We start from the raw sequence: 12,810 nt of genomic DNA on the forward strand, positions 1-12,810 counted from the left end.
GTTGCACTGTTATGACTGACTGATGTGAGTGCATTTCAAGCACGACATACGCTTTCTCGGCTCCTGTCGCCATTTTTGTCTCACTGCGCTCTCGAGCGCTCTGGCGGCAGAAACCTGAAGTGCGGCTTCAGCCGAACAAAACTTTATGAGCTTTTCTACGTATCTGTAGTGTGTCGTGACCATATGTCAATGAATGGAGCTACAGTGAATTTATTAAATCGCTTCAATCATTTGTAATAGCCTTGTATAGTTCAGGTATGACGATTCAATGCCGTTACATCAAAACACCGAATAAATAGCGTAAATGTGGAGTTGAACGGATCATCGAAACTTTCATGTATTTCACATTCAGAATCTGTGATAACTTAAGTAGATATTCTCAAATTCCCTGTGGCAATAAGTATTTCGCCATCATTGACTTCTATCCTTGTGATACACATTTAAAACTGAATTTAGGTTTTCGCTGTTATGCACTTCCGCTTTCAATCAACCTACTAACAATGTATAGTCAGTATCACTTTCATGCATTCAACACATATATTCAAAACACCTCCTCCTCCCCCTCTCAGTGTAGATCTCTTCCAGCCTCGGTATGTCCTCATCCTCCCACCTCCATCTATCTATTCCTCCCCACTCTCCCTATATCTTCGTCTCCTCTTTCCCCTCTTGTCCATTTCCTTCACCCCCTCTCTCTGGCAATACCCTCCTCTCGCCTCCCTCAGACCATATCCTCCTCCCCCTCTCTCTTCTCATCTCCGCCCCTTCTTCCTTTTCCACCTGCATCATCCTCTCTACATCTTCCACCTGCTCGAGCAACTCCCACTTCTCCCCTCTCACTGTCCTTTCCACATACCCTTCACTCTGTCCATACCCTCCTCTACACATCTCCACCTGTCCCCAGCCATGCTCATTACCACATGTAGCCTCCGCATTACAGTTCAATAAAGCAGGGCGATACTACTCCCACAACACTCTTATCATGCCTCTGGTTAAATCTTGCACTAGGCTCCAAACCCGAGGACCGCGATCGACCCTAAGTGTGATGCTGCAAATATTGAGTCGTGCCTGCGCCCTGAGTGCAGTGTTAGTTGCCTTAACCAGCGCTATCAACCTTCTAAAGGAACCGACAATTGCTCCAGAACCCAATCGGCAACCTCCATTCGCGCCGCCAGGACCAATGATTTGCAGCTGGTTTCTTCCAGTGCGCTCAATTGCGCTAGCAGAGCACCGTCCACATCTCAGACGAGACCTCCAAGCGAACACATCGACTGTATACTGGCCTCCTTTCCCAATCTAATGCATAACGTTGGATCTCTTAGTAACAAGCTTGCTTCCCTATTCACTTGTCGAGATTTGGCCGAAAAATTGGCCACTGGAGAAACAAACGAGGCATCACATACTGGCTCAGATATTTTATCGGCACATGGCAGCACCTCATACTGGTTGTTAAGGCGTAAGGGGGAGCTGTGCGGCCAGTTCCCTCTTTCGCCATCCACCCAGACATTGTCCGCCACTCACCCTCGAGTGACGACAAACCACTCCGATGTTGCGTATCTGACTACATACTCACATTGTGGTTTTGGGGGGATTCCAGCGACACCAAAAGTGTCACATCTTTCGCACTGGTGCTCCAACGTCGCTGCAACTTAAAGCACCAGCCTGAACACTGTCATCCGAGACTACCGCAGCTTTCAGCTGTTTCCGGAGGGTACGCAATTCTCCTTGTGTTCCCACACAACAAATACAGTCCCTCTCTATTTCGTACTGTGTGAAAACTGTACAAAATCATGAAGGATGTATAATGAACAAGACACTCACGACTAATTTAGAAATTACAAACAGCCCGCAGCAAGACTACTCGACTGTTGCGCTACCAAAGTTACGAGACACGCAAAACATAAACAAGAAAGATAAAAGATAGCATTAAAATGTGCTCTACAAAATTTTCAATTTACACTAATGATCGCAAAATCAGTTACAGCACATTAGCAAGTCTGGTCATGCAGAAGTTGATACTCGAAGAAAATAAACGTGCACTTAGACAATGTTGTTAAACAACAGTCAGCCCAGATACACCGTTACTTCTAGAGGTTACTCTCGCATCAGCAGCTGGTGTTATACCCTAAGAAAAATTGTGAAATCCACCAAATAATTTGCGATGAGAAGATAACTTTACTAATACATATCTATACTGAGAAGTTCTTCGTTATTATACCTAGTGGCCAAGAATGGAAAAATTACGTTGATGGCCACACGCACATTAAGTTTTCCGATGCTTTATGTACCGTAAGAATACTGCCCATCCAGACAACTTTGTATGCTATTGTCTCGACTATTTGCACGGTACCTCCCCAGTGTTGACATTTTTCGAGCAGTTTGCCCGTGTTTTGATAATTTTATAGTGTAATAACGAAGAACTTCTTGGAAAAGAAGTGATAGTAAAGTTATCGTGACATCACAAATGATCGATAGCGGTCAGGGTGGAGTTTCGTGGATTTTACTATTTTACTAAAGGGCTGTGTGCGGCGCTATTTCCTAGGTTGGCACTATCAGGCCCAAGTCATAGGTCGACTATACTTCGCGATGCCTTGTGGTCTGCTCCCTCACTGGCAGCAGTAAGAACGGGGAAGAAGTCAGTCGGTGCTTGGAGCCATAAGGAAAGGCAGTTATTCGCTCGATTTGTATGTGTACGTTGCCCCAAGTTGTGAATGCGCTTTGTTCATGGGACCTACCACATGCATTTAGTCATCTCTGGCCTGCTTTATTGTGGTTTCTGAAGACGGTGGAGAGTGAACTTACAGCAATGATTATAGTGTGTCCAACCAACTGGGATGCACGCAGTGAATTCTGGCCTTGACGCTTTTATGGCTGAGATAGAAACGGGTACGGTGATATGTTACTGCTCACTGCATTTTAATGTTATTCTTATTGAATGAGTGCACGTTATTGATGCACAGCCCGCTTATTAGACTTATAGGTAGTAGTAATACACTGTCTGGTTGTGCTGAGAAGCCATGATTTCCTCTTTCTAATACTGAGTTGTTTCAGGGTAGTCTGTAACATTTCCTTAGATGTGTATGAGCTGGAGCGCACTGACTTTCATACGAAGAAGCTACGACAGAGTTAGCCCTTGAGATCCAACGCATTATCCCAGAGGAGTTACCGTTGTCCTCTTGGTTCTAGGTAAATTAAGATTGGTATTGACCTGTTTGTAAATTGATGAAATAAGCATGCGTTTTTATAAAACACAGTTGAATTAAAGTTTTATTAGACTTAAAAGCAAACTAGTGGCTGTCACTGAATATTTCGTTTTCAAAATTGAGTAAAAATTGAAATTACTGTTCCACTGGTCGCTATGTTTGTGGTACTAAATGCTGTAGAATTTTATTGAGTTAGAGAGTTTAAAATATTTTTCTGTCCCCAGTTTTATATCAGTTATTAGGTCAGTTTTATTGTTCGAGTAAAACTGCACTTTTAGGTAATCATTTGAACTCAAGTTATTAATAAATCAATAAGTGTCGAAATGTTAAACTGAACTCAGTCACCGCTACGGTCGCAGGTTCGAATCCTGCCTCGGGCATGGATGTGTGTGATGTCCTTAGGTTAGTTAGGTTTAAGTAGTTCTAAGTTCTAGGGGACTGATGACCTCAGATGTTAAGTCCCATAGTGTTCAGAGCCATTTGCACCATTTTGAACTCAGTCGAACGATTCCACCCTTTTATACTGTCCACTCAAGTCAGCAAGCTACACTAAGGACTTACTGTCATTTAAATATACACCGACTGTTCACAAGATGAACTACGGTATAAATTACGCTGGGGCCTACGTCTTTTACGCCGATTAGGGATATGCTAATCACTTTCGTTGCTATTCCAGTAGCAGACCGGTTGGTGGAGAGCTCCTACGCAAGACTTCAAAAGTTATGTTACAGATTATTATGGCAGACCAAGTAAATTTTCCTGAATACTGCTCTACACTTCAAAGTGACACAGATACACGACACCATTTTTCAGCACGGTCATCATATCTCTGCGAACAACGGTCAGTTCCTCGACGACAGAAATCCACATTTTGGTCACAGAGCCATTCGAGAGTCACTGTGTGAAGATTTCCGCCAGATGATCTTTCACTCAGCTGAAGAGATATATATTTCATGATACAAGGTCTGGACTTCCAGAGCCGGCCGCTGTGACCGAGCGGTTCTAGGCGCTTTAGTCCGCAACCACGCGGCTGTCTCGGTCGCAGGTTCGAATCCTGCCTCGGGCATGGATGTGTGTGAAGTCCTTAGGTTAGTTAGGTTTACGTAGTTCTAAGTCTAGGGGACAGATGACCTCAGATGTCAAGTCCCATAGTGCTTAGAGCCATTTGAACCATGTTGGGCTTCTAGATCAGCATCTTCCACATCTGTGCGGCCTTCGTCAAACTGTTGGGACAATGTCACTACGGTTGGATGCGACTTTGCGTTCGGTTCATATACCAATAGAATTTCACTGTAAATCTGTCTGCAATTTAGACGTTTCTCCCACAAGAATCATACTGGCCTACGTACATCAACTTGGAACTATGTTTCTATTAGCCACGCATTTTGACTTCGACACTGTGATGCAACTGTTAACCGTACCGAAGCAGAGCTTTGTCTGCGGGAAGTCCAGAACATGTGCTCGCTTCTGAGAATTCGCCATTCTTGTTGCACAATGATCTTAGCGTGGGATGACATGTGTAACATACTTTCTCAATTCTCTACGTACATCCGTGCTGATCTCAGAAGCTACCTTGTTCAGCACATTAAACACCACTTTCCTCTATTCTTGTGTACGTACTGCTGCAACACTCAACTTTGATTTGTAATTAAATATTTTTATCAAGAAACGACGGAATCTATAAGACACCATTTGCAACAGAATCGCTTTCAGTTACTTGGTCTATGACCCACCGTCACACTGCGTCTTCTGAACAAGGACTAGCCGTCCCCATAGTTTAATGTCTTTAATCAAATATCAGGGATAGTTTCTAGTACATTTTTCGTTCTTCTCACAATGTGAACGCTGATATAGGGAGCCATGGGAACCATGCACGAAACGTCTTATTACAAGTGCAGAACAGTGGGTCTAATAAAGAAAATTTCACTGTTTCGTCTGCAAACCACCAACTAACACATTCGACCTTCCACCTAAATGCCTTCAATGAAAAGAAACCCATGGCTGTTACAGTCCAACATAGAATCATACGTAAATGCACCATTTTGTTCTCAGAGAATCCTACTTTGAAGGCTGGTAACGTGTTCAGCGATTTGTGAAATCTGTGGTTCGCGTACCTAGCACCAATCGGCTTGCAAAATTAGTTGCACTTTTAGGTTTTGCACCAAATGCTGTGGTCCAATTTTTGTTGCGTTAGCTTTCAAACGTCCCTCCACCCACCCCCCTCCCTGGATATTAGCTTCTAATCGCTCCTGATGTGTTTCTGAATTACAGGAGAGTCTTTTCTTATAGTGATCAGTTGTCGTAGTCCTTCGCATTCATTATTTCTGATACAGAGCACTGCCGTTGCCATTACAGAGTTTCGAGAAGTATTATTTCTCTTAAGCAAGGCATTTCTTATATGCTGGAAATAAATTAACCAAATTGTAAATATACTATATTTGTACTACAGTTTTGAGGCAGACTTTGGCGTGATATTTTCCTGTATCCATCACATTTGTACAGCGCTTGCTGAATACTAGTCTTTGATCGACACTAGTCGTATATTTAAAAAAAATTAAGCCCCAGCTTAGAATGTTGTATAATGTATTTTCTAAAATAAATCATCTTAGATTTAACATATTTCTTTACAGCAAATAAAACTATTAAAAATAATTAAAACGTAGGAACACAGTGTGAAACAGAGAATATATTTCTAGAGCTAACCAAGTACCTATCGCGAGTCAGACAAATAACTATCCCAGTTGCATACTACGTGGGAACCGAACTTGGTTCTGAGGGAAAGGTGAAGAGATGACACAAGGGTCACAGTCTTGGTTTTCGACTTGGCGCCAAGTGTAGATTGGGGAAACCCTGAAAGGTCGATACGCCCGTAAAATTAAAATTTATTCATGAGGATTATGCGCTGCACCTTCAGTCACGTCCTAGACTGGTTTTTTTATACTCAATATACAGTAATCGCAATAGTTTCACAGACAATAAGTCTGAAATCATTAACAAATGTATTTAAAATACTGAAACAGCTTAAAAATTGTTTGCCGAATAGTTTTCAGGAGAATACTAAAGGGCTTGTACCACCTTCATAATTACTATCAAAACGTTATGTGAGACTAGAAGTTTTATCGTAATAAAATGTATTCTAAGTGAGAATTGACGAGTGAGCAACAGTAACAGCAATAGCAGCAGCAGCGGCCTTCTGCTTGAGCGACTCACTTTTCAACGTCATTTAAACTTCGGGCTACTGGCATATATGATGACACACGCCACAAAATCATTACATCGTCAGTCAAAGCCAACCCCGGAATCGGTAGGTTCAGTTGACCACAAGAAAACAGATGCTAATTTCATCTGTCTGAAACAATGGCTAATATTTCGTGGGATATGAAAGAGATTCTTCTGGACTAATGATGAAACAATTGCAAACATATACTGCCCACATCTTCGGGACAAATTATTGACCAAAAATACGCGAGTACACGTCTCGTTGGAACTTTAGCCTGTTCACCATGTTTGATAAACCTTAACTTTTACGTATTCCCACAATTAAAGAAATTGATGGCGCAGTTGTAGCAGCTATTGAGAGATATTTTACAAACCTTTCAAAATCGGATTGTAGGGGTGGAATTTATTCACAGAAGAAACTTTGGACAAATTGCATTGATCTAAGGGAGCCTACTACGTGCATTTTTTACTAAAAACGTTTATTTTCATCGTCACAACAGGAATTGGTACACTAAAATAGAGACGAACTTGTTTTCATTACCTTATCAACAGTGAAGAGAAAGGCATCTAGCCGGTGAATTTCAGAATGACTCTTTCACCCAGCAGCTGAGTGTGCACGTTTCGAAACTCCTCGACAGATTAAAACCGTGTGGCAGACAACGCCTCGTTCCGGGGTCTTGCGTTTGACGGGCTTTTAATGGCTGAGTTATTCACGACTCCCTCTCACAGCTTTACTTCCGCCAGAAACTCATCTCCTACCTTTGAGACTTCACAGAAGTTCTCCTGCAGGCCTTAAGAGACTAAGACTCCTGAAAGAAAAGATGTTGCGGAGAAGTGACTTATCCATAGCATAGGGGATTGTTTGCAACACACTACGAAGTGTGTGCGTCCGATGAGAGTATTTCCAACAGAAGTCAAGGTCCCGGTTCGAGTCCCGGCCCGCCAAAAGACGCAGAACTGATGCTGTGAGGGCAAGTCATTAATCACGCCTTGATAGCTCGATCGGTAAAACAATTGCCCGCGAAAAGCAAAGTTCCACCTTCAAGTTCTGGTCCAGCGCATAGATTTAATCCGACGCGACGTTTCAGAACTTTGCTTTCTTCAAATGAAAAGTATTCAGTCTCTTGTTTCAAAACATGAGCTACTGATTGAAATTTCAGTAAAAATGTATTTTAAATTAGGACTAGTTGTTGATCTTAGGCACGGTTTAATGGTGCACCTCCTACAAATTTATGCTGTCTAAGGGAAGCAACACTTTGCCCAGATGAAAGACACTTTTATCTCGACCTGTAGACTAGAACCACTGACATTGAGTCACACAGCAAATTATAAATAAATATTCATTAATAGAAATCACATATGAAGATTCACTTTCAAAAAAGGTTCCCATTCAAACTCTTTAGAAATATCAAAACGGATTATAATTGTTTAGCTGAACACTTACCAAATGTCTTCCATCAGGGTCATGGATAAAGGCAATTACAGTATGCCCATCGTTATTCAGAGCACCATAATAAGGCTCATTGATAGACAGACCAGTCGACTGAAGCAGATGGCTTAAAATTTCAATGCCATTACTTTCTGTTAAAGGCACTAATTCTCCATTCTCCTGCAAAAACAACAAAGGTATAATTATCCACACAGAGAGAGAGAGAGAGAGAGATACTTACACAAAGCGAACTGATACTCAACAAGAATGAGTCAATGGAGTAGTAGCTGATAAGTCAGTACACAAATTCCAAAATCAGTTGTGACAATGAAGCATATTCAGAAAGACTTTTTTTTTAATTTTCTACTATTACATACTTTAGCTACAGCATATTTTGTGTAAGAAAATATATTTCTCAGTAACGTTTGAGAAAAGACTTGCGATAGCACAGTAATTTTTCATTCAGGTTAATAGTACTCCTCCATAAATCACATAATCCAGTAATAGTCCTTGAAATAATCAGTTTTACGCTTTTATCTGACAGCGCTTTTATTGTTATTCCCCTGATTTATTCCGTCAGTCCACTTTCAAAAGTGGACTAAGTTTAAACTTTTAAACTTACGAACTTCTGTTAAATCATTTCTGAAAGAAGAAGTGCGAAATACCTCTACAAAGCACTTTTTGTGTGTCAACAACTTTGGATAAAATTTATAGCCACGTGAGGTCCCCCGTGAAATAAAGAGTAAACTCGATTTTAATATATTTTTGCGGTGTTAACAGGGACAACGTGTCTGAACAAATGACATAAAAATTTGTAGCTTCTTTTGCTCGTATATATTTGTAAGAGGAAAGGTACGCTATTGGCTAAGGGTGATAACCCCCTGGGGGACACTGCATTGTCGCAGTTCGTATCTTGCAGGCGGAGAGGCTTACGTGTTCACGTGGAGCTGAGGGCTATTCCAACTGTAGCCCAGCTGCTCGCAGGGTCTCCCAGCCCGAAGCAGATGAAGGGTGTCCCACAACGTCCCATCTCTCCCATGTCCACTCTCACAATCCTTCCCCATTTCCCAAAATATCCAACCCAAGGTGAGATGCGATCCGTGCCGAGCAGCGCGTTCCACATGGGAGGAAATGACATTAACGGAGCCTCAGAGATACTAGGCGATCTCTATGAGTAATTAGCCTTGCACCGCGTGCGATTCCGTGGTGTCGACTGAATAGTTCTCCAATTCCCGTAGGATCAAAATGGAGAACGCAGAAAACAAAACAAAAACTGAGGGACTTGATGGGACCACAAACATCGAACTGTCAGGATTGGAACGAATAGAAGCAGTTCCCGCAACTGGATCAGGCTATAGACCATTGAGAGAAGTGGGAACTGTTATTGAGAAGTTGAAAGAGAACAAGATCCTTTGTCTGGGGCTCAGAGGAGAACATATCTCAACGAAAAAACAGAAAAGGCAAGTAAAGAATGGCTACCTAAACATAAAAGGAAGGAATTAAAAGTTGTTGAACCTAAGATTTCCAATAAAAGACTGTCTCACAGTGAAGGAAATAATCAGACGCTTTCTGCCTGTAAGACAGGGAAAAAGAGAACAAGGGAGGAGTCTAATACTCCCACTTCGCAGGATAAAGGGATCCAGAAAAAGCCGAGGAGGAAATAGGGAAAGAGAGCTATAGTACAGCAGTCTCGGTTTTGAAGATGGTGGTTCTCCAACAGAAATATCCACAATACAGGAGGGTCTATTTGGACAAAGTTGCTCTTAACTTTGTCTGCGATGAGATGAGAACAGTGGAGTGGCTTAAGGAGATGGTGCTCAAGATATCTCCGTGGGAGGAGGCGAAGCTGTTGGTCAAGACAGTGACTGACCTCTTCAAGACCGCAAAGGTATCAGCTTGGGTACCAAAACTTCGTAAGGATACTCCTCCTCTGAGAAAATAAGGGCACAGAACCAGAAGGTCTCGACAGAGGATTGGGGGTTAATAAACCAAAACGTTCTGCCGGACGGCCAAACCTTTGAGTCTGCGAAAAATCCCCGACGGCAATGCGAGAACAGGGCCTAACATTGTACTTAGGATTCTCGCAGGTTGCCATCAGAATGATCAAAGACGTTAGAAGTGACCATGGCGGCAAGTTGTCGGCTGCATGTATTGCAGGTAAACCTGCAACACAGTAAAGGGGTAACTGCCACCCTTAGACGTTTTCTGCGAAGACAGGAGATAGACGTGGCCCTGATCCAGAAAAGTTATGTGTATAAAGGGGACGTTTCACGCCTCGGAGGAACTGGAAGTGAGCTGAGTTATGCTTGAAATCTCAAGAACTCCATGATGTGCATTTATATTAAGAAATGACTTTATTAATGCCGATTGCAGACTTATGTCCAAGGGAAAAAAATTGAGCATTTTTGTAGTTGCACTAACAGGACCAAAATACTCTTAAGAATTATGTTCCAGGGACTTGTGACCGTTAGAATGAAACAACATGAGGAAGGAAACATGAGAGAAATTGTATTGGCCTCAGCTTACCTTCCTGAAGAGGATAGTACTACCCCTTCCCAGGAAGTGTGGAGACACTGAATGACGAAGTCGGCCTCCTGCCTTCCGTTCAACTAAAAAACCCAAGAACAGAAGCTTACCATCCCTCTTCAACTCGATAATAAATCTAATGTTGCAATGGGCACCGTTCTTGTGGTCAACGAACTTCTGCAATGCATTTTCATAATGAGATCATATCACAAAGATGTCGTCAGCGTACCGTAGGAAGCGAGACTAGCCGGCCGTTGTGGCTGAGCGGTTCTAGGCGCTTCAGTCTGGAACCGCGCGACCGCTACGGCCGCAGGTTCGACTCCTGCCTCGGGCATGGGTGTGTGTGATGTCCTTAGGTTAGTTAGGTTTAAGTAGTTCTAAGACTAGAGGACTGATGACCTCAGATGTTAAGAACCATATTGCTCAGAGCCATTTGAACTATTTTTTGAAGCAAGACTGATGCAACCTCGAAGGGTTCAGAGTTTCGTTCTCAAAATGCTTCATGAAAAAGTTCGTGTCAGCCGGAGACAGTGGGGATCCCATAGTCATGCCATCCGTCATCTCATAATATTCCTTGCGGCAAAGAAAGTTCGTCGTTGCTAAGTCATGGCAGAAAGGCTCGATGATATCGGATGGAAACTGTGAGGACAAAAGATCCAACTTGTCTTGTACCAGCACTCTAGTAAAAACGACTCAACATCCAGAATAACCATTACGTCATTTTGGCCTATCTTTATTTTCCTGAGGTCTCAACAAATGCCTACGAGTCAACAACGTGATGTTCGCAGTGTCCAGTTCGGATGCTAATAACCGTGCGAGATGTTTTGGTAATCTGTAGATGGGTAAGCTGATTGCGCTAACTGTAGGCTTTTGAGGAACATTTTCCTTGTGTATCATCGGCAATCCATAGCTGCTAGGAACTGCCCAACTTGCTTTGCGCGCATGAGTCACTCCAGTCTTCTCTGGAACGCTTCGGCGCTGCCGTTGCACCTATTAAGCAGAAGTAACGTGGCTTGAAAACCGAAAAAAATTTATTGAAGCATGCCATCTCGAAAGACTTAGAGGACACAACAATGTAGGTAAGAATTCAGTTTAGCCTTGCAAGGAAGAAAGGGAAGCCTTTGTCAAATACAACCTTGCGATCAAGCAAGTGAAGCTATCTTCCTGAAAGGTGTTCTATGAGGAAATGGAAGACACAACTAGTTGCGCCATACTTCATGAAAGCATCATTAGAATACCAGCTAACCCGGAGGTACTCTAAAGAAGCAGGATGGTGGGTATATAAGGTCAGCGAGAGAGAATTTAGATGTGCACCTGAAGACTCATTTCCCTAAGTTCACTCCGGCAGATAACACAGACCAGAACCCAGTAACTAGAGGCACTGGTTCACAGGCGATGGAAAACTGAGAATCTGACAAAAAAGTGTTGATTTCAAAAAAATCCTGTGGCCTGTGGGAACCTTTCACCATTCAAGTCACCACGCCGATGCGGTATCCACCAAAATCTACTGCAGCAAGCAGGAGAGGACTTAATTAGATTTCGATGTAGATTGTTGAAGATCAGGCTAGCTAGAGAAATCATTCCTAATGTTTCGAGGACAGAGAGGGTTGTTTTCTTTCTGAAGTCAGAAAGAAATGATCATACCAAGGTTAAGGATATAAGATCGACTAGTCTGTCCACCCTTCTTCTAAGAACATCGGAAAAACTGGTTAATATGCATGTTAGGAAGAAGTTAACTGAGGTTACTCTTCATATAAACCAACACGCTTATCAACACGGTAAGTCATTTGAAACAACACTTCATCACCTGGTTGGGAAGGTGGAAGAAACCTCTACACTTCCAAGAAATAGCTGTCTGCGTCTTCCTAGATATCGAGACAGCTTTTACTAATTTGACCTACGAATCCATGGTTAGAGCTGCAGAGGTGCACGGCAGTGAAACCACCATATGCAGGTGGATTAAGACCCTGTTAATAAGGGAACCACCTCATCGCACTCCGTCAGATTTTGTGGTAAGGGGACCCAGTGGATAGCCCGTCAAGACCTGAACACAGATCAAGCATGAAAACAGGAAGAAAGTTTACTGACCCGCGAAAAGAAAGCAAAATAGAAACAGTGAGCGGTACAAGGACACGAAGTGCAGTATAGAACAGTCTTCCATTGCAAGGCTGTTGTGGTTTACTTCTTGTCACGGTGTTAGACTGTCAAGCGGGCGAGCAGTATTCGAACCTCCTTCGTGCCTTTTTTTTTTTCTTTTTTAATTCAAATTTGTGTCTGTGTCGTGGTGTGACATCCGTTTGCGATAGCGAGGTGTAAGGAAGGGACCTATAATCGCAGTTGATTCTGCACAAATTCTCTATTACAGCCGAAAGGGGGGCTTTCGAAAGGAAACCGACAACGTTTGACGACAATGCGACAAGTAAATCGAATCCTCCA

The 12,810-nt window shown here is 42.6% G+C and overlaps 1 protein-coding gene across 1 annotated transcript in view; it reads right to left on the minus strand.

The window, feature by feature from the left end:
- The window catches only part of LOC126155928 (phenoloxidase 1-like), a 171,414-nt gene that overhangs the window by 52,322 nt on the left and 106,282 nt on the right, over positions 1–12,810 (minus strand). The window contains exon 7 of the mRNA XM_049916266.1: positions 7,864–8,028. Coding sequence (XP_049772223.1) covers positions 7,864–8,028 — 165 coding nt within the window. The remainder of the gene's footprint in view (positions 1–7,863; positions 8,029–12,810) is intronic.

This window comes from Schistocerca cancellata, chromosome 2, assembly GCF_023864275.1.
Source record: "Schistocerca cancellata isolate TAMUIC-IGC-003103 chromosome 2, iqSchCanc2.1, whole genome shotgun sequence".
In the NCBI taxonomy this organism is placed as follows: domain Eukaryota; kingdom Metazoa; phylum Arthropoda; class Insecta; order Orthoptera; family Acrididae; genus Schistocerca; species Schistocerca cancellata.